The 23245-nt window shown below is 41.6% G+C and overlaps 1 protein-coding gene across 4 annotated transcripts in view; it reads right to left on the reverse strand.

Annotated features, from left to right (window-relative positions):
• Positions 1 to 22564, reverse strand: part of anks1b (ankyrin repeat and sterile alpha motif domain containing 1B) — a 155665-nt gene extending 133101 nt beyond the window's left edge. For 3 of the 4 annotated variants that reach the window (XM_053515971.1, XM_053515954.1, XM_053515944.1), the window contains exon 1: positions 21758 to 22564. In XM_053515971.1, coding sequence (XP_053371946.1) covers positions 21758 to 21888 — 131 coding nt within the window. In that variant the 5' untranslated portion in view covers positions 21889 to 22564. The remainder of the gene's footprint in view (positions 1 to 21757) is intronic. The other variant, XM_053515962.1, reaches the window with a different exon arrangement.
• Positions 22565 to 23245: the final 681 nt, after the last annotated feature.

A 23245-nucleotide genomic window follows, 5' to 3' on the forward strand; every position in this document is an offset into this window, starting at 1 on the left:
CCTCCAATGGAAAAAAGTCCTGGTTTATCACCAGAAGCATTCTGTTTTTGCAGGACAATGTATGACCTTATATTGCCCACTACACCAATTGCATGTTACAGGAACTTTGCTGGCAGTTACTGCCAGATTTTTGCAGCTCTTTAAATCATAGCTAGTCCCATGTGTATTTGGTCAATAGAAAGTTAAACACCTGTGTCATTTACAAATATCACTCACAGATCCCTAAAATCAGACATATCGTGGTCGTCCAGTCAGGTAGTTACTAGAAGAACATCAGTGTACATCTGCATCTCTTGTGCTACAGTAGGGTCAGATGGTGTTGAATGAACGGGAGAAGTTGAACACCACCCCAGGAACAGTGCTGTCAGGTCCATCAAAGCTTCCACATCAGCTACCAGGGCCATTATGCTCTTATAGAAGGTAACAGATTGTTGTGTGAATGCATATAGATGTTTCTTTATGTTAAACTGGTTCACCTCTTTAACTACAAAACGTGTCTGGCTTTGTATCCATCACTTGTCCAAACTGCAAGATCAAGCTTTAGTTGTTTCTGGCTTGCTGCTGTGATGATGTGTTCTGGGATTAGACTCCAAACTTTCAAGGCAGGCGTTCGCATGGAGAACGGAATGAAAATATAAGGCACTTGAAGTAGATCAGATCTGAACCTGTCTCTACATGTGAGGCAGTTGTACAGATTTCTACAAAGCTCTGCTTTTCCCTGCACCAAGCTGTGTACATCACTCACAGCTCCTGAAATGCAGCCATTCCTGCTGCTGTTTCCTTTTCTCCGTGTTCCCAACACACTTGTTCTCACCTCTCTGTGGGGCTGAGCAGCAGATTTCATGATTACAATCTTATTCTATCAAGGAGCTTGCATCTACTTCTTTGATTTCTCGTCAAGAAGCCAGTTGGGAAGAGAGGAAACGTGACATAGCAGGGGTCTTTGAATGGCTGCACATGTAAGATTACAGTCACAATGTCAATGTGTTCAGTTTGCTGTCAGTATTTTACAGGGAAGGACAACGTTTGTTTGTTGGTTTGAAAGACTAAAGTTAAAAATTCTGATAAATGAAAGGCCTGTGCACATCTTCATCCAGGTTAATTATGCTTGCAAATGCAGAAGTGCTGTCTTAAGACTTTCTCTTACTAGTCTCACACATGCTGATTTTCTAACAAAACGCACTTCACAAAACAGACAAAGAGACAAAACAGCTACTTCACTAATTGACATTTTGCAGAAATGGTTATCTCATCGTCTTTTTTGATTCAGCAGACAGAAACAGACAATAGAGGGGCGTATTATCAGCCTGCCAATCTGCAGAGCAGTCAGATCAAGCCTCCTTTATAATAGTGCCAGACATTTAAAAGAAAAAAAACAATGAGTTGTGACTACATAATTATTAGATTGAATACTGTTGTATTATGTATACAGAGTGCGTTATCACACCCATACAGACACAGCAATATCTGCCTGGACTAAATCAGGAAAAACAGTTATTTTTATTATTAACATATTAATTAGTGTACTGAACCTTAACTCAGTATGTAAATACTTTTTTAATCAAGCCATTAATTACATAATAACCATAAGCAGTAATTTAAAAAAATATATATTTCAGAAATGTAACATTTCAATTGATTGAGTTACGGATTATGGAGCCAGAACTTCTGTCTACATATGACAACTAGTACACAAGGGGTGCATTAATGTGGCAGGGAATTATATAGAAATAAAAATAATGATTACTCTTACAAATGTGTTGTGTTGACTCGAACACTCCTCATAATAAAAGAGAACCTTCTCGGCTATTCAAAATCATGCCTATCAAAATGAACTTTCTATTATTTTAAATGCGTTTGTACAGTGGTGTAAAACAAGTGTTTGCCCCCCAACTGATTTCTTTTTTTTTTTTTTTGCATGTTTGTCACACTTCATTGTTTCAGATGTCATGCGTCCAAAAGGTCACAAAAGACCCCACAACAACATCCAAAGACCTGCAGGCTTTACTTGCCTTAGTTAAGGTGAGTGTTCATGACTTCACTATAAGAAAGAGACTGGGCAAAAATACTGTAGTTTGCATGGCAGAGTTCCAAGACGAAAAACCACTGCTGAGCAAAAAGAACTAAAGGCTCGTCTCAGTTTTGCGAGAAAACATCTTGATGATCCTCAAGACTTTTGGGAAATTTCTCTGTGGACTGACGAGACAAAAATTTAACATTTTGGAAGATGTGTGTTCCATTATGTGTGGCGTAAAAGTAACACTTTTACGATTTCCCGAAAAAGAACATCATACCAACAGTAAAATATGGTGGTGGTAGTGTGATGGTCTGGGGCTGTTTTGCTGCTTCAGGACCTGGAAGACTTGCTGTGATAAATGGAATGAATTCAGCTGGGTACCAAAATATCCTAAAGGCGAATGTCCAGCCATCTGTTTGTGACCTCAAGCTGAAGCGAACTTGGGTTCTGCAGCAGGACAATGATACAAAGCACACCAGCAAGTCCACTTCTGAATGGCTGAAGAAAAACAAAATGAAGGAGTGGCCTGACCTGAATCCAATTGAGTTGCTGGGGTATGACCTGTGGTAAAGGCGGTTTATGTTCGAAAACCCTCCAATGTGGCTGAATTACAACAATTCTGCAAAGATGAGTGGGCCAAAATTCCTCCACAGCAATGTAACAGACTCATTGCAAAAACACTTGATTGCCTGGTTGCTGCTACTGTAAGGGTGGTACAACCAGTTATTAGGTTTAGGGGGCAAACACTTTTTCACACTGGGCTATGTAGTTTTGGATTTAGTTTTCCCTTAATAATAATAGACTTCCGGGCGCCAACGCAAGTGGCAGCCCTTTCAGTAGTTTGCTTAACTACATACTCCTTATATAACTAGCAGTGTTCTGAGATTGCACTAGAAATGGGTCAGTTCTAACTTTACACTGTGTGTACGCACTATATGTAAGATGTACAATATATATGTAAGGTTTACTTGTGTTATCTTTGACTAATATTTCACACCACTGTACATGCAAAAAAAAAAAGAGAGAAAAAAAAATGCATCCGTCATATTTTTTCTTTTTTAAATTTGAATATCTTTTATTTCTAAAGCTTCTCTTTGTATTCATCTGTTATTCCTGATCTTAACAATATTCCAGAGGAAAAAAATGTGCCAGGGCCTCTTCTGCTTCGGGGCTCAACTCTGCCCTGTTTTATTTGCCCAAAACACATACAAAAAAAAAAATAGCACAGATGTGCGTTTTGAAATAAAACTTCGATAAGAGTTACAGCACCTAAGTAATTTAAGGAGCAGTAATACAATAAGACTGTAGTAATAACACTGGTGTGAAACTTTTTAAGACTTTTAGTAACCATAGATCTATTGTGTGTGAATATACTGTAGGAATGTCCTCAATTTCACATGTTTAGCGATATAAAATTATAAACTTGACTGACAAAGAGCTACATCTTCAGTCCAACTTTTTTCTACGAGCTAATGATGAGCAGAAAATGCCGCACAAAAATAGGTGGGAAATGGATCTTGAAAAAAAATGAATTAAAAAGGGGTGTTTTGCCCCCAACCATTTCTGTTCTGATTGGCTAAGAAAATGCACTTTCACATACTGTAGAGGCTGCAGGGGGCAGTTCATGTAAAACTACATACACTGAAACAGTGAGTTTAAAAAAAATGAGTGAACAAAAAGGAAATACATTCATGTCTTAATGCATGCATAATTTTATTTGTTTTTCAGCTGCACACTTTTTGGAGACCTTAAATTAACTTTTTTTTTTATGTTGAGCTATGTCTGCCAAATCTGTGTAAAAAACATTAAAATAGACATAATAAGATATTAGCTTGAACCATACTCATTATTGAAGTAAAATAGAATTATACAAACCACACATCATGTACATGTGCTCTGTGCTGAACAGCAGTGAAGAGAATTACTGAATTCTTGTAAGATGACGGAGACCTTATAGCAGATTACACAAAATACACAAATCATGAGCTTAAGTACTAGTAGAGAAACCCTAGGCCCAGTAGCCTTTAAATCTGTAAAAGTCTCTCTCTCTCTCTGCTTCCTGATTGTGGATGTGCTGTTTCAAACACCTGCTACTTGACTAAGCATTTCATGGAGGGAAGGCAAATCATGAAATTATGCGGAGTAGTCAACATATAGCAATATAACCACTTTAAATGCTACACACCACTCTGGTTATGTAAAGTAGAAATAACGAATATTTGTGGTAAGATTTGATGAATGTATTTTGTATGAATGTCTGTAAGACGGGTCCAGACAGATTTTGTCACAGTATCACGCAAAACTGGCTGGACAGAATTGAATAAAACTCCTATTAGCCAATGTTAATAAGCTACTTGCTCAATGTAAACAAACATCTGCACCAGTAGATGTTAGAGAATCTGAACTGAATTCACTGGGATTACTTAATATTTTCACCACTGAAATAACAGCGCTGAATTGGAATAAGTGAATTTTAACACACTGGAGTCATTTTAAGACAAAACTTAATCTTTATCTGATCTACCTTTTCGATTTCTTATCTGTGAGAACAGGGAGCGTATTTGGCTGACGATTAAAGAAGTACAACTTAGCATAAAACAAGGCATAAGACTCTCAACTTTACTAATTTTTATTGTATTAATAAGTGAATTCGGCTGTAAATGCTGTTTTACTTTCTACAAGCTACATATGTCATGTTGTTGAAGTCTATCTGCAATCCCTTTAAAATGTCATCAGTCGTTCCAAGCCGATAATACGCCCTCACACTCGAATATGATTTCTGCAGATATTATTGCTTTAAGTATAAACGTCAGCTGGAAAGCTGGCAGTGGGAAAATATACAGCACTTTTACGGAGCTTAGTGTATCTAAAAAAGAATCACACACATTTGCCTGAACACATGCATGCACACACATTCAGTTAATTATGGCGTTGATGGGGAGGGCAATCGAAGCCTTGTGCAGCAGTGTGTGATTATCAGGAAGAGGCTGACACACCACACACACAATTCTCTGTGGCAGAGACAGTTGGTGGTGCTGAGTGAGTGCTTAAAAACAAAGAACAGATTTCTACTAATCTGTTAGCCCATGCAGCACACATTTACCTACCAAACACACACACAGTCACAAAAACAAAGACAAACAAATAATTTTAAAAAATCTGTGGCATAAGGATTTATACAGTCATTCATTTATCTTGAGTAAATATTTTTTTCCTGCTCAGGATAACAGCGAATCGAGAGAGACTCTAGATAGATAGAGGAATAAACCTAAAGACACGCCAAAATAGAGGTGTTTCTTTTATCCTTCCTTAAAGAGATTAAAAACTTAAATGTTGAATTAATTTGGTGTAATAATCTATATAAATAAAAGTAAGATTTCGTCTGTACATTGGTCAGTTTCATACATTGACCCGAAACCAGTTTCAGAAAATATTCTGTCTGTATGTCTGTATGTCTCTCCTTCTGTATGCAAGATTTTTGTCACAGCATCACGCACAACAGTCTGAACACAATTTAATGAAACTTTACCAGTCCTTCGGTGTTTGCCAGAAGTTAAATATAAACTAATTCTAAATTAATAACATAATGTAAAGGAGAAGGTAAGTTGTATGAGGAGTTAAGGGCTAGATTATGTTACAACATCTAGCACTTTTTTTACTCATTCGGTGCTTTTGCCTCGAGGTAGGCATGGCTATACCCATCACCCAACAGTGCCAATCAACACGATAGTTTACAGTATAGTGTAGGAAACACACAGAAATTACTGAAATTAGCCTACAAGCCATCAAAATCCTTAATACACACACACACACACACACACACACACACACACGACAGTACGACTCATCATAACTTGCTCCAAAAATGGTACATGCATTATAAAAACTGAACCTTGAGTCATAAATTAAATCAAAATGTTGAGTAGAAAGGAAGTTATGAGCAGTTATATGACAGATGCCTGTTTTCATGATCAATTTATTTTTAGCTTTAACCTTTTAACTATTTCTATACACTCTTTTCACTTCAATGATGGATACTAACGCTAGTGCATAATAATATCCACGAGCCACACTCAATTCAGCGGAACAATAAAAATACTAATATTTTGTCTCATATAAACATTTACGTGAGTACATGATGGATAAATCCGAGATAGTTTTTAAAGTAAGATATCTGTTGGAAATCTTCACTGTGTTTTGTGTTTAATAATTTACCTTATCTTCCATTTAGGGCACTGGCTTCTATAACTCGAGCCAAACAAAACAGTTTATTACAAATTATTATGAAATTAATTAAACAGTGATGCAACACACTGTACAACAAACGGGTGGAATATCCAAACAAACTGTCTCACACTGAGGAACTGGTGCTCTATACATTGGGGCTTAGCACATTTTGACCAATATCAGCCTTTTCGAAAAATTATCCCCAATGTTTTCATGATTTCTTTTTTTGGATCTTTACTCATTTTCTCCCTAATTTAGTCGTGTCCAACTCCTCCCCGTCACTAGGGGGCTCCCACATTAAGGCTACTACTACCACTCAATCGGGAGGGCCGAAGACTATCACGTTTTCTCCGAACTACGTGACGCCAACCATCTTCTCCAACTGCTTGCTCACACACCGTTGGGGCGGCGTAACACACTCGGAGGACAGCGCTGTCCGCTCCTTCCTCACAGACGCCCCTGATTGGCTGTAGAGCCGAGATTAATGTGGGAGCACTAAGTACCTCTCATCCCTCCCCTCTGAAAAAGCTCGGCCAATCAGCTCTCTCTAGACCTCCGGCTGTGAGAGGTTACAGCATCACCAGGGAATCACCTGAGAATCGAACTCGCAATCTCCGGATGATAGGGCGAGCACTTTACTACCACTGCGCCACTCGGAGGCCTGTTTTCATAATTTCTGATATAAGTTAGATTAAGTTCTGTCCCTAAGTTAATATTGTGCCCAGCGCTTCACAATCTCTACCAACATTTTGCACAATATATGACTAGCATTAGCCTCCGAGAGCATCCTAACAGATGAGAGCATGCTCTGAGCTAGCACTTAGCTAATAAATATACAGTTACTGAACACTTCCCATCTAGTGTTCATTTTGTCCCCTACCCCAGGGCTACCCAAACATTTGGGCAAATTAACACAAATTATAGCACCACGTTATGAGTTCATTTTCACCATTGTTCACTTGACTGGAATATTAGTTCATTGTTCATCTGGAATATTGTCAGAGCCACAACATCCCTCAGGTCAGGCAGGATTTGAAGCTTAAAATCGAAGTGTAAAATGTTTAGTGATCTGTGCGGCGAGGTTAAACACACAGACACTGTATGTTCTCCTTGCTGGGTTTTCTCCAGATACTCCAGTTTCCTCTAAAGACATGTTGTATAGGTTGACTGGTGTTTGCCCGTGGTGTATGAATGGGTGTGTGAAATTGTGTGTGCTTGTGCCTGTCATGGGTGAGCGCCCCATCCAGTGTGTACCCCACCATGTGTCCTACTGTACATTCCCCGGAATAGGCTCCAGGCTCAATGTGACCCTACATACAGTATAATAAGCAGTATAGACAAAGGAAAGATAAATGGAAGTTATATCACGTTTTTTCTTATTAGTTATGCATTAAAAACAAATGAGCAGATTTTGATTGCTTTTTGATCCTTGAAAATCGATGGATGACTTGTCACCAACTTGCAGAAGAAACCCGTGTCTGTGGGAATTGTACACATAACCATTCACCACCACCCCTTGCACCGTATAGGAACTCAGCTGGGAGTTATTACTACATCCCCTGTAGAGTCCTGAACTTGCTCCACATCTTTATGCCATCAAAGGAGTCCTTGGGAGGCCAGCATTTCAGACGTGAAACATGCAGACTGATCATGGCTCATGTTTCCTGAGAAAACTTTCTATGGTAATAGTATCCAAGCACTAGTAAAAACCTGGGATGAATTGATTGGCAGGGGATTATTTAGGGAAATAAGATAGTTTTTACTCTTATGACTGTGTACTATTATTCTGCACGATCAAAAGTCCTGGTTTGACTTGAATACATTTGGGTGTTCTGATTAAATTTGTAAATGTGAATTCCATATTACCACACATTTTATCAGAAACATTACTCACGCTGCAAAAACAATAAAAATAATCTAGTATTTCCTTTTATATAATTGCAATAAACTAAATATAAGATTATTTTAAAATAGTTGACTACTGGCTGATTGACAAATCCCACACTGCTGTTCTTTTCTTCTCTCACTGTCGCTTCTTTTTAAGCATAAGCTTGACTGGACACTCAACAGACCGTCTGTTTAAGCTCCTGAGAGTTTCTCTCCCTCTCATACACACACATTCTGTACACACACACACACTCATACAGTATGCAACAACTGAATGACAATGAGAGAGTAAGATAAACGGAGAAAAGCGACAAAAAAGGGATCCGTTATCACCCAATGATATGGATGGGTTCCCTGTGGAGTCTGGTTCCTCTAAAGAGATTTCTATTCCCAACTCTTGCCACCATCACACTCGGCGTGCTCATCAATGATAATCTGATCATTTTGATTAAAAACTATTTTCTCACACATTTCAAACACATTTCCCTAATTTTCTTTTGATACTGTAATTCTGCTTTTAAATAAAACAAAAAAAAAAATTTATTCTTTTAACGAAAAAATGCTGACTGTCTTACTTTACATGGAACAACACATGCACAACACACACATGCACAACACACACATGCACAACACACACACACATGCACCACACACACACACATGCACCACACACACACAAGACACACACACATGCACCACACACACACACACATGCACCACACACACACACACATGCACCACACACACACACACACACATGCACCACACACACACACACACACAGCACCACACACACACACACACACATGCACCACACACACACACACATGCACCACACACACACACATGCACCACACACACACACATGCACCACACACACACACATGCACCACACACACACACATGCACCACACACACACACAAGCACCACACACACACACACGCACCACACACACACACACGCACCACACACACACACACGCACCACACACACACACACGCACCACACACACACACGCACCACACACACACACATGCACCACACACACACATGCATCACACACACACACATGCACCACACATACAGCACACATACAGCACATACACCACACACACACACATACACCACACACATACACCACACACACACATACACCACACACACACACACTCACATGCACCACACACACACACATGCACCACACACACACACATGCACCACACACACACACATGCACCACACACACACACATGCACCACACACACACACATGCACCACACACACACACATGCACCACACACACAAAATAGAGTCTTGTGGACTATCAGTGGCGACTCATCCATGGGGCAGGCTGTGCAGAGATCCACCACTTACTGTATATACAGTGGTGTGAAGAAGTGTTTGCCCTCCCTGTCATAAAACATAACTTAACTCGTTTATGAGCTCCTGGATGAGTCATTCTTGTACTCTTGGGGTAATTTTGGTCGGCCGGCCACTCCCGGGAAGGTTCACCGCTGTTCCAAGTTTTCTCCATTTGTGGATAATGGCTCTCACTGTGGTTGACTGGAGACTAAAAGCCTCTGAAATGACCCTTTCCAGGCTTACACACGTCAAATGATTCAACGGGTTCGATTCAACTCAGCTTTCCAGAAATCACTGGAAAACTGCATTTTGTATTCACGTGGGTTATCATTGTGTAATATAATTTTTTTGGGATGATGTAAAGTGTGACAAATATGCAAAGAATAAATAAATAAATAAATCAAGTAGGGGCAAATACTTTTTCCATGGCACTGTATATACACATAACAGCTCTGAGGAGTAGGAGCGATAGAATTACATTTCTGTATAATTAAACTCTTTAATAATATATTTGCTAATAACAGAGACTGGTGTGCGTGTGTGTGTGTGTGTGTGTGTGTGTGTGTGTGTGTGTGTGTGTGCATATGTGTGTGTTTGTTTGTGTAATCTTGTAGAAGCATAGAAATCAGCACTAAAAACACCCTGCTTTCTCCCTCTCTCTCTCTCACACACACACACACACCCTGCCGTGGCCTAATTTCAGGGATCAGAGCACAGGTTTGCTTTGTCAGCAGTTCAGTATCTGCACGGTCCTGTAAAATCATTGAGTCAAAAAGACAGGACAAGTGGACAAGTGAGATTCAGCCCTTCTCAGTCTCCATCACACTCTTTTTCTGAGTACTCTTACTGCATCTCCTCATTCTGCAGTCCAGACTAATAGACCCTGAGAACATGAGCACCTCACACTCATGTCATGGTCAAATCTCTTTCCTATATGGTTGTAATCATCTGTCTCATGCTTATGTCTAGCATCTGTGATTATTTTACCTGCTAATGTCGATCTGGCTGTTTGGTCCGACTTCGATGCTGCCATCTAATATCACAAAATGCTGCACCATCCCACAGTAGTAAGTGCATGTTATTAAGTAATTATTATGGGGAGAAAATAGCTGTTTAATTTGCACAAGGATCTAAAGTTTACTCTTTGCTAGAAATTTCTAAATGGAGAAGTGGAAACTTCATGCTTCTCTCATTCAGTCACTGACAGTTTAGTCAAACAACCAGAATGACAAACCTTACCATGCGAATGTTATTTAAGGTCATCCTTCGAAAACCACATAAGGCTGTCCTGTTTCAGGGCTCTTTCAAATTCAGCTGACAAATGCAGCCTTCTTCCAATTCAATTCAATTCAATTTTATTTATAAAGCAGTTTTAACAAGGGTTATAAGAGAACAGCTGTCTGCCTCAGCCAAGGCAGGGACCGTCTTCATGGTAAAGTAAGTACCGTCCCCAGTCACCACATGCATCCCAAGCAGACCACACGGGGCCTTCTCTCTCCTAACAAAGGATCCAGCAGGGGATACATCCCGGCCCAAAGATTCTTTGCATGCCCGGGGAAAGGGCGATGACACAGGACCCCAGAAGTACACCTTCAAATGTAAATGCTGTGTTTCAAATTGAATAGTTAAAAATACTTTTTTTTAAATATTAAAACATATTTAATATAAAAAAGAAAAACGAGTGGACCTGTTTGAAATCCATTCTCTGAGAGACATGTTTTTGTAAAATGATTAAGTTTTGTTAACGCAGTGGCACCGGCATTACAGCATCTCAATCTCAAAACCTTTCTCCAAAACATGTCCAGCTGCAGCTGTGAAGGTTGCTAGGCGACAGTAGTGGTGCTTCATGACGTGATGGTCAGGGCGGAAACAGCTTTTGATGCAAATAGGACGTCCTCCGTAGACCAGACTGTCTCATTTCGGTTCGGTCTTCATGGTCTACGCAGTCAGCAAAGGCCACAAGCCTAGGAAGACAGCGAAGACTGCCTCTGTCCAACGCAGCAAAGCCTCAGGGTTGAACTCATACCCGGAGTGTAGACTTAAAACTTTCCAACTGAGACACAGCTACAGTCAATAATACATTCTTCTGAGTTTTAGCTGGTGTCGCTACTTTGATTTACACCATCTCTTTTCACTCAATTCGTTCTGTTAGTTATAATATCACTGCAGTGAGTTAGCCACATGAGGAACATCCTGGAAAGACTGCATAGATCTCCCTGCTCAGGGTCTGTTAGATCACTGCATGATGCTCTTTTAGAGTATAACCCAAAACTGTCAATCAAATCATCAACCACACCCTTATCGGCTAAATAAGGTAAAAGCAAATAAGGTTTATATTTAAAATAAATAATAATAATACATTTATTGCAGCACAGTGGCATAGTGGTTAGCAGGGTTGCTTTGCACCTCAAGGGGCCAGGTTCGATTCCCGCAGTCCAAATACATAAAGATTAGGCTAACTGCCGTTCCCAAACTTCCCATAGTGTGAGAGTGTGTGTGTGTGTGTGTGTGTGTGTGTGTGTCCTGCAATAAGTTGGCACCCCGTTCAGGGTGTACTTCGCCTCATGCCCCCTGGGATAGACTCCAAATAAAGTGGAATAGCCAATGAGTGCATGAGCGAATGATACACTTGTTGGCTTGGTCTTCTTACACTATCAGGTAAATCTGTGGTGTTAAACACTGTGCTGTAGCTAAACGCTTTTGAATAACCGTTACACCCACAGTTACTGTCATAACCACAGCAAAGCATCAGCAAACCTCCATTCAATTAAACCCCAGATTATGTGTCTAGACTCTTTACCAATAGAGATGTAGATTAATACCAACATGAGGACGAATCCTTGAGAAAGAACCAGACTCTAAAGAGACACTCTGCTCTCCTGGGTGACGGTGGAGAGCAGGGTTATAAATCATTACAGAACAGGGGTGTAGTGAACGTAAGGAGTGCGTGTGTGTCTGTGTGTGTGTGTGTGTGTAAAGGCAATCGGTAGTGTTTGTCATTATTGTGAATAAGAGTCTGCAAAAAGAACGAGGAAATTCCTGAAAATTACAGCAAGAGTGTTTAGAAGGCACGAGTCTACAGCAAGATTTTACACGGTAGGGAAGGATGAGCCTCAGAAATAGAATGGTTTTAGGAAAGACATTTGTCTATCACTATCCAAATTAAGACCGAGAGAAACAAGTCACATGCTCTTGTTGACCAGGAAGTGCATATTGCCTTCACCAGACAAATCTGTACTAAAGTCAAGTCAATCCTACAGGCTTACAAGGGCTACAAATGTAATAGGAAAGCCCCAGGATGGTAGATCCCTCGTGCACAAACAGTTAGAACGTCAATGAAGGTGTACTGAAACACAGTTTATTTGAAGAGTTCAAATTTTAACATTAATGGTAAACACAGGTATGGGAAATGTGTGCATCTATGAGGTTTTAAAGAGGGAACGCGGAATTATGATTGCGCAGAATCATAATTTATTTCTCCATATAATCTCCTGCTACACTAATGCACTTGTCTCAGTGTTTCACTAGTGCTTGGATACCATCAAGGTAGAAAGCTGCCTCAGTATGCCGGAGTCATGATCAGACTGCCTGTCTGCTGGCCTCCCAGGAACTCCTTTGATGTCCCAGTCATGTGGAAATGGCTTGGAGTGAGGTCAGGACTGTACTTGGGATGTGGCAATAACTTCTAGTCAAGTTTACTGCAACTAAGAGTCCCATCACCGAAGTCATCTTGAAATGGCAATTGGTTTCACGCCTTCATTCATGACAGGTTGACTTGAACAGCCCTCGTATTGCAGATTCAGACAGGGGAAAAGTAACACTGGGCACTAGGAAAATAGCACTGAGGACTCCTTATCTGAACTTAAAGTGTAAGTAAAAGTTTTGTATTGAATAAATGTGCACCGTCAGCACTGTGCCTTTAAAGCAGCCCTTAAAGTAGGGACATGGACGTTTTCCGTTTAAAACCGATAAAATGTCATTTAAGAGTGTCAGAGTGTGTGTTGCTCAAGGCAGCCTGCAACTGCTGAGTCACTGTTCAGTACGAGCAAAGAAGCCTAACACATTTCTTAGTTAAGTGCTTTCGATTCTGATCTACATAAGGCATGCGGGTGTGTGTGTGTGTGTGTGTGTGTGTGTGTGCGTTAAACTGAACTAAGTATTTCAACAGAGGTAGAATACATTTAAACTAAATAACTTATATATTGCATAAAAGTATAATACTATGATATATACATAATCAGTGTTAATGAAACTAAAAAGTCTCTCTTTCTCCCTCTCTCTCTCTCTTTTACACACACGCAAACACTAATTTGAAGAGTGATGACTGTTACTTCATCATTACATCCAGCACTGAGATGAATAAAGCTGATGACAGTCTGCATCATGATGATGTGCCGGAAAAGCACATCCTGCTAATGAAACCCTTGTGTGTCATCGCCAAATACACACACACACACACACACACACACACACATGATTCACTCACTATAGCCTTACAATCTAAACGCACTGCATGCACACACTGACCAGATACAAACATTATATAGTTGGTGATAACATCAAGGCCGGACACAACAAAAGCTCGGTTTAATAGGATCAGTGTGTGTATCAGTCACAGAGTAAACAGGGGGAGGACAGTGAGAGGGATCACTTGGTGAGCGCAGAGACAAAGACTGAGTGGCGGAAGAAAAGGCAGACAGCGTGTCAGAGGAATGGATGGAAAGATGATGAAAGGTAAACTCTCCGGGTTTCCGCTGTTCCTCTCTCTGTGTGCATGGCGGACAAAAGCATGTGCAGAACTGACCACCTGAGCTGGCCAAGGTGCCTTACAGTATATTAAAAAGAATATCTTTTAGACACCCATGTGTCTCCTTTCTCGTGGTCCTCAGTCAAAGCACATCCCGTGTCCCTCAGTGCACTTCATCTAACACACGAAGTCTTTTAATGCAGTATAAAGCCTAGGAACAGCTGCAACTGCAAACACAGCCCATGCCGTATTCTCTGTTTATTTATCTAGTATTTCCTGACCTCTGACATAAAAGACCAAGAAAACACATCCAATTCGAAATCAAATCAACATCCGCTTAGATCATGATCAGGAAACACAGCAGCACCTCTTAAGTTTAATCAAGTTTGCAAGACACAGACATATTCGCTGGTTAAATCTGTAACACTGACTCCACACTCCCTGTTTTGAGTAGAAAACAGATATAATTCATTACAGTTCACACAAGGGTCTTTTTTTTTTACTGTACCTCAGACTGCTCAAATGCAGCATCTGCCATATGGTGTGCACACACACTTCATATAAAAACTAAATACATACATGCTTCTGTTACAGATGTGACAAATGCGATTATATAAGGACTTTAGAAATTTCTCAAAACCATGGAGGGAAAGAAGAATTGCCCAGACACAGCTGATCCAGGGGAAAAAGTCGCTTACGGCTTAGAGCGCTGTTGGCAGTGGAGATACGCCAGATGCAGTGCATTCTGTGTGTAAACTCGGTTCTCATGCTCAGCTGGTGAGAACGGGGCTGAAACCAGACTTCCTGGATTAGACATGTGGCATTTAGTAAACAGCTTTAGCATTATTTCTCTCTTTCTCTCTCTCTCACACACACAGTCACACATTCCTCACGGTTGAACTCTGACCCTGACTAGTCCTCCCCTGTCTTCTGCTGTTTATTTTCTTTTTAAGAAATGACCTAATTTATGCCTTTTTCTGCTCCATTTTCTTTTTTATTTCATTTTTTCAATTGCTTCCAGAGCTAGAGAGCCTGGTGGTGTGTGTGTGTGTGTGTGTGTGTGTGTGTGTGTGTGTGTGTGTTTCTTGTCCTATAATTTGTTATGACCTGACCTATTATTCAACCTTGTATATGTATAGTAACGACTTTAAAATTTGCCTTAGCTTTCTTACAGACTTTCATTAGTATTTGTTTTTGACTGGAGTCAGTTTAAGACTAAGATGAATCTTTATTTGATCCACTTTTTAGATTTCTCATGTGTGATTCACTCTCCGATTACTGAACAGGGAGTGTATTTGGCTGATGAGGAAAGAAGTACTCACCCTTACACAATTTTACTTTGGTTGTATAAGTTATATAGAGAGTTCTGCCATGTAGAAATACAGACATGTACATGGGCTTCAACCTGATATAATAATATCACTGCTTACATTAAAGTTGATCAGCTCCTTTTTAAATTGAACCTTTTAACCATTTCTACTGTCTTTACCCGTCAACGGCGAGTACTAACGCTAATTATGTTAGGTTTAAAACCTAATGGGCTGTAAACCCTTTCCTTAATAGGGGCCAGGGGTAGCTCAGTAGTTAAGGCATTGGACTATGGTTCGGAAGATCCCAGGTTCAAAACCCCACAACCACCAAGCTTCCACTGTTGGGCCCTTGAGCTAAGGCCCTTAACCCTCAACTGCTCAGATGTGTAATGAGATAAAAATGTAAGTCGCTCTGGATAAGAGCGTCTGCCAAATGACTAAATGTAAATGTAATAGGAGTAAGGAATATTAACAACCTTTTAACTATGACTATGTCTACAACAGCACGGCTCTAACAGACTAAACACTCTTTATGACACACAGGTCATGTTTTTTCCACACCCCTGTTGTCTCCTATCAGCCGCTCTTAATATGGGGCTTGAATGTTATGATAAACATCAAAAATATGATCATTTCAAAAGAGTATTGAAATTCAAACACCAGATACGAAGCACTGTTGCAACCCATTAGGTTTTAAACCCATTGGACTTTGCTATCAGAGTAGTACACTTAATGCACTTAGAATAAAGAGCTTCACCTGATATTAGTGAAGCAGCTCCGCAAAATTGAATCAGCCATCAGGATCTAGACCGGGGTTTCTGCGAGTGGAATCCGAGTACTACAGTAGGAGTGAAATGAATTCCACTAAATGTCCTAAACACAACACAAGACTCCTGAACACTGAACATTTCTTATGGATTTAAATGTACAACTGCTTCAGAATACAGAGGCTTTCAAGCCACTTACGAATCCAACTATTAAAGCTGTTATTGGACCTGAGACTGGTACAAGTGCAGCAAGTAGATTCTATATCCAGATACAGATACAGGACATTGTTGATTTTTCGTCAGCAAATCCACAACAGTGTTCTGTTTATGCTTGGCAAGTTGAACACATCATTAAAAACACATCCTCAGTGCTGAGCCATGTTTCATACCGTACCTCAACATCCTAGTCAGATACTGTGTCTCTCCTCACTCTGGCATCACAAAACCATGTGAACCATTACCGTCATCATCAAATAGTCAAAATGACAGTAAGTAACAGCTAAAGCAATTCCTGAGACACAAAAAGATATGAGAATTACATCATGTAAAGATATGCATATCATGACATGGCTATAGAAACCCCCATAACAGATCATTCTCTATTTATTTGCCATTTATTGTATAATACAAGGGACATTCGAGTTAAACCGGAACTTGTGATAAAATTTCTCGTGAATGAAGGCGTAACCCTGATTAACCTTCACAAACGACTTCAAACACATTATGGTAAAGCAGATCATATGTGCATGAATGATGATACTATCCGAAGTGGTTTGGAGCCCACTGGAGTCATTCCCGTGAACATTCGGCGAGTGGAATGCCTGATCCTTGAAAATCAACACATAATTTGTCTCCATTTGTCTGTTGGAACTGTACACACAACCATTTATCAACACCACTTGCACATTACAGAAACTCAGCTAGAAGTTGCCACATCCTCCGCACAGTCCTGACCTCTCTTTAAGCCATTTCCACATGTCTGGGCCATTAAACGTGCTCCTAGGAGGCCAGCAAATTTCAGGTGTGAAGCAGGCAGCTCCATTATGGCTCTGGCGTACTGAAACAACTTTCTATCCTGATCGTATCCAAGCACTAGTGCAATGCTGGGATAAGTGCATTAGTGTAGAAAGGGATTATATACTGTATAGGAAATAAATGGAGTTTTTACTGTGTTCTGTTATTCTGAACAATAAAAAGTCCTAATTTGACTTTAACTAGTATAAGCATGTTGTCTTTTAGAGACAGTTTCTCTGGTTAGTGTCCTTTTAGTTTTATTGTATATAATCTACTGTACTATCTCCTCACAGTGTGGTGTATCTGTACTTTATGTACATTCTTATGTGTTATTCTTTATGAACAAGTATGAAGTTATGTAAAGGTATGAGAAATCCTTCTTAATTAAATGAACAACATAAACAACAGTATACTGTTTTGTGAATTTAAACACGTCCATTGGGAAAAGGACTGTGAGCATGAGTCACTTAGGTTAAAGCCAGTTTTCCACAGCTGATGTGGATGAATGTGAGTCTGCTTTGGATCGGCTCCTTCAGTTTCCATCTAACTGACTGGAATGAACTGCACCTGGATTTGTTTTAACTCTGGAGAGTTCCTATACTGTAATCCAGTGCCTACCCTTTTAGGTGTATGTACTGAGGTGGCTCAGTTGGCAGTTCCAACCTCAGCATCCTTCTACCAATATATTCACCATCTTTCCTCTGAACATGTCCAAACCACCTCAATCTGGCCTCTCTGACTTTATCTACAAAACATGGGTTGTCCCTCTGATGAACTCATTCTTGATCCTGTCCATCCTTGTCACTCCCAAAGAGAACCTTTGCACCTTCTTTACCTCTGCTCCCTGTAGCCTCACCGTTCCTTTTGGGTTCCTCTCATTCACACACATGTACTTAAAGTCCTGCAAACATCATAGTCCATGGAGACTCCTTTCTTACCTCATCTGTCATCCTGTCCATCACCAGAGCAAAAAAAAGGGGCTTAGAGCCGATCCTTGATGCAGACCCACCTCCACCTTGAACTCTTCTGTCACACCTACAGCACATCTCACCACTGTCTTACAGCTCTCGTACATGTCCTGCACCACTCTAACATACTTCTCTGCCACTCCAGTCTTCCTTATACAACACCACAGCTCCTCTCTCGGCACCCTGTCATATGCTTTCTCTATGTCTACAAAGACACAATGCAACTCTTTATTACCTTCTCTGTTCTTCTCCACCAGCATCCTCAAAGCAAATACTGCATCTGATGTACGCTTTCTAGGCATAAAACCATATTGCTGCTCACAAATGCTCACCTCTGCCCTTAACCAAGCTTCCACTACTCTTTCCCACAGCTTCATTGTCTGGCTTATTAGCTTTATACCTCTGTAATTGCCACAGCTTTGCACATCTCCCTTGCTCTTAAAAATCGGCACCAATACAGTTCTCCACTTTTGCACTAAACATAATAGAAGTAATATATGAACATAATTTCTGTCTAAACTGAGGTTTAATTGTGAATGCCGATGTTAAGGTTAAAATTCAGTACCATGTCAGGTCATCTTACTATACAATACAAATCGGAGCATTTAATGTTAAGTGAGTAGAAACATTCGTAGCTATTCACCGAAGCATTTCTAAAAGCTATTCTCAGACTTAAATAGACAAACACAAGCCATTAGTCTCATCATTGCAGCACTCATATTTGAGCAACACACTCGCCGCACTCTTCACCCTCCCCCCTGATCTTCACTTTCCTTCTACTGCCTATAGGTCTTTGGCAATTACGATTACTAAACTTCCTGGCCAATTTGGTTACAGATGAGAAGCCATCGATAACAATCTGATGCAAGTGATTATAAAGATGCACAAATCCTCCTTGCATCTTATAATTACAGGTCTCCTGCATTAATGCTAATTTGCCTACCTTACATCTACCTGTTACATAACTACGTTCTGTTACACATAGCACGGTGCTCAGTTGCATGTGTTAAGCCAAAGTTTCTCGTCAGCTTGATACATATGAGACTTCCTTATACAAGACACTGCTTCAGTCGTGTGGATTTTCTCTGTCTTTATTGAGCAGATGATGTATTAGGACTGTGAGCAAACTGAGCATTGATTGTACAGCTGAACATCAGCTGTGGTGCATAGGACCCTTGGCTCAGTGTGTGTGTGTGTGTGTGATGACAGAATCTCCATGAAAATGATTCATAGCTTTGGTATTTCCTATAAGACCTTATGGCCTTAAAGGTAAGACTAACACATGATCATGATATCACATTTCAGCAGAATGTGACCTTTGACCTTTCTCTCCCTCTCCCACACACAACCACACATGCACACACTCAGACACGCGCACACATACACACACAGCCTTAATTAATAAAGCTAGTCAATAGACTTCCCACAGAATGAGACAGGGACAGACATTATATGCGCAAATAGACTGAAAATAGACCACTCAGTGTCCTGAATAAGGGCCAAACACGTTCAGCACCCAGCATAAACTCTGAGAGAACACAAGGGGTCCACATCAGGCCTGAGAACAAAAACCAGACGGCAACGCCAGAGCCTGTTACTAAAAAAATCACTAGCTTGTAGATGAGCAGCCCACAATCACTAGAGGCCTGGCTGGGGAGGAGAGGAATGAGCTCTGTAAGGAATGGAGACTGTTTTTCGCCTGGAGAAATGAGGAGCATCTTTTTCAATCTTTTGCATGCACACACACACACACACAAATGTGGAGGTGAGACAGATTTGATTCTTTAGGCTGCTTACTATGAACCAGCACGCACAGCTCCTCATTTATCTCCTGTCCTAAAGCCATTATAACCAGTCCGAAAGAGATTCCAGGCGAATGGGAATAAAAACGAATGAAAGAAACCAATCTGTTAAGCTGGATTTCTCTCTCTCTCTCTTTTTCTCTCTCAGAAACTTATTTGCACCATGAATTAGAAGAACCCTATTTCAAGAACAACAAGTGATAAAAGTTTTAATACACAAGTGTTGTTGTTTTGATCATATTTGTTTACAGTCCCTACAGATGCTACTGGAAACCAGATGGCAGGATTAAAGGTTCTTGGAAGTTGCCCATACATATTTTCCCCAGCTCCCAGTAATCAGTTCATTCATGATTATGTTTATTAGCAATACTAATCCTCGGGAACTAGAAAATATAATAGGGTCTTGTTTTTGTACCAATGCATGTTTTTCTACCTTTCTTTGATGCTTACAGTACACATTAGACAAAGAGGGAGAGCAAGAGACAGACAGACAGAGACAGACAGAGACAAAGAGAGAGCAAAGCAATGTCTTTTTAATAAGTGTCAGGGCAAAAAGTTATTGTAATAATTTGACAATTGTGTCCAGCTCTAAACTTTGTATAATGAAGTTGATGCATGTGAACGTGTGTAATGCAACACATTGCAGAGCACAAGCAACTGCAGGCAGTCTCTTCTTCATTCACATACCTAATATGGCCATACTGGGCACAAGACTCAGTTACAATCCTTTCCCAAACACATGCCGGCAGAAAAAGAAAGAAACTTTGTCTACTGAGTAAGTCCTGTCTAAATGAGACTTGTCTAAATGAGACCTGTTTGACTGAGACCTGTCTAAATGAGACCTGTCTGAGTGAGACCTGTCTAAATGAGACATGTCTAAATGAGACCTGCTTGACTGAGACCTGCCTTAGTGAGACCTGTCTAAATGAGTCCTCTGAGTGAGACCTGTATGAATGAGGCTTCTGAGTGAGACCTGCCTGAGTGAGACCTGTCTGAGTGAGACCTGTCTAAATGAGTCCTCTGAGTGACACCTGTTTGAGTGAGACCTGTCTAAATGAGACCTGTCTGAGTGAGACCTGTCTGAGTGAGACCTGTCTAAATGAGTCCTCTGAGTGAGACCTACCTGAGTGAGACCTGCCTGAGTGAGACCTGTCTGAGTGAGACCTGCCTGAGTGAGACCTGCCTGAGTGAGACCTGCCTGAGTGAGACCTGTCTAAATGAGTCCTCTGAGTAAGACCTGTCTGAGTAAGACCTGCCTGAGTGAGACCTGTCTAAATGAGACATGCCTGAGTGAGACCTGTCTGAGTGAGACCTGCCTGAGTGAGACCTGCCTGAGTGAGACCTGACTGAGTGAGACCTGACTAAATTAGTCCTCTGAGTGAGACCTGCCTGAGTGAGACCTGTCTAAATGAGACCTACCTGAGTGAGACCTGTCTGGGTGAGACCTGACTAAATTAGTCCTCTGAGTGAGACCTGTCTGAGTGAGACCTGCCTGAGTGAGACCTGCCTGAGTGAGACCTGTCTGGGTGAGACCTCTCTAAATGAGTCCTCTGAGTGAGACCTACCTGAGTAAGACCTGCCTGAGTGAGACCTGTCTAAATGAGACCTGCCTGAGTGAGACCTGTCTGAGTGAGACCTGTCTGAGTGAGACCTACCTGAGTAAGCCGGGCAGGGCGATGGAGCCGGACCCTGAGCCCAGCAGCCCCCGCTTTCCGCTCAGCAGCTTCTCCACCAGCAGCACGTTCCCGGTGCGCGCCGCCTCCAGCAGCTCCTGCTCCTTCCCCATCCCGAGCTGTCACTGTCCACCCGGGGCAGGGGACAGGGGGACAGGAGGACAGGAGAGGTGAGAAGAGGAGAGGGGTAGAGGGCGAGATAGACCGAGTCGAACCGAGACGTTGAGGGTCTGATTTCACTCGCACGAGACCATAATCCCAATGATCATCCTCTCGGTCCTGTTCAGAGTGAAGAGACAGAGGGGCGCGCGACGCCGTGCTCCGGTTAATCCATGCTCGTGCGCTGTTCCGCTGTTAAAGAGAGAAAGAAAGAAAGAGAGAGAGAGAGAGAGCTCGTGCGGGACCGGCCGGCTGCCTGCGCGCTCACCCGGACCTCCGAGAGCAACAACACACGCGGATTCCTTTGTCGATCACAGACGCACACAAACACACGCGCGCGCGCAGTGAGACACGCTCATTCTGAACGTACGCCGGGCTGTGTGTCCCGTCGGAAAAGCATCTTAGATCTCATGGTGTGTGTGTGTGTGTGTGTGTGTGTGTGAGAGAGAGAGAGAGAGCGCGCGCTGTGGTTGGGTGTGGAGCTGAGGCAGACCTCTGTAGTCTGTGTTTTGCTCTCCGGTGTTTCTGCGCCGTTACCGTAATGCCGCACTGTTCACATTCTCGCCTCGCTCAGGAAACTTTCCAGCCGCTGGAGGAGAGGGAACAATGGGCTTGCGCATTCACACACACGGAGCAGTGCAAGGGTTAAACTGATGAAATACCGCGAGAGAAATAGAGAACGCGCGCGCGCGCACACGCACAAACACAGAATTAGTCTTGGCTCTGCATCCATCTCAGTGTTATGGGCTCGCAGCATCACTTCCTGTATGGCACAGGAGAGACAGAGAGAGGCAGAGAGACAGAGAGAAAAGAGAGAGGCAGAGAGAGAGAGAGAGAGAAAAGAGGCAGGGGGAGAGAGAGAAAAGAGAGAGGCAGGGAGAGAGAGAAAAGAGAGAGGCAGGGGGAGAAAAGAGAGAGAGAGGCAGGGAGAGAGAGAAAAGAGGCAGAGAGAGAGAGGCAAAGAGTGAGAGAAAAGAAAGAGAGAGAGGCAGGGAGAGAGAGAAAAGAGGCAGGGAGAGGCAAAGAGAGAGAGAAAAGAGAGAGACAGAGAGAGAAAAGAAATAGGCAGAGAGAAAAGAGAGAGAGAGAGGCAGGGAGAGAGAGAAAAGAGGCAGGGAGAGGCAAAGAGTGAGAGAAAAGAGAGGCAGAGAGAGAAAAGAAATAGGCAGAGAGAAAAGAGAGAGAGAGAGGCAGGGAGAGAGAGAAAAGAGGCAGGGAGAGGCAAAGAGTGAGAGAAAAGAGAGAGACAGAGAGAGAGAAAAGAAGCAGAGAGAGAGGCAGGGAGAGAGAAAAGAAATAGGCAGAGAGAGT

Source organism: Clarias gariepinus, chromosome 2, assembly GCF_024256425.1.
Source record: "Clarias gariepinus isolate MV-2021 ecotype Netherlands chromosome 2, CGAR_prim_01v2, whole genome shotgun sequence".
NCBI lineage: Eukaryota > Metazoa > Chordata > Actinopteri > Siluriformes > Clariidae > Clarias > Clarias gariepinus.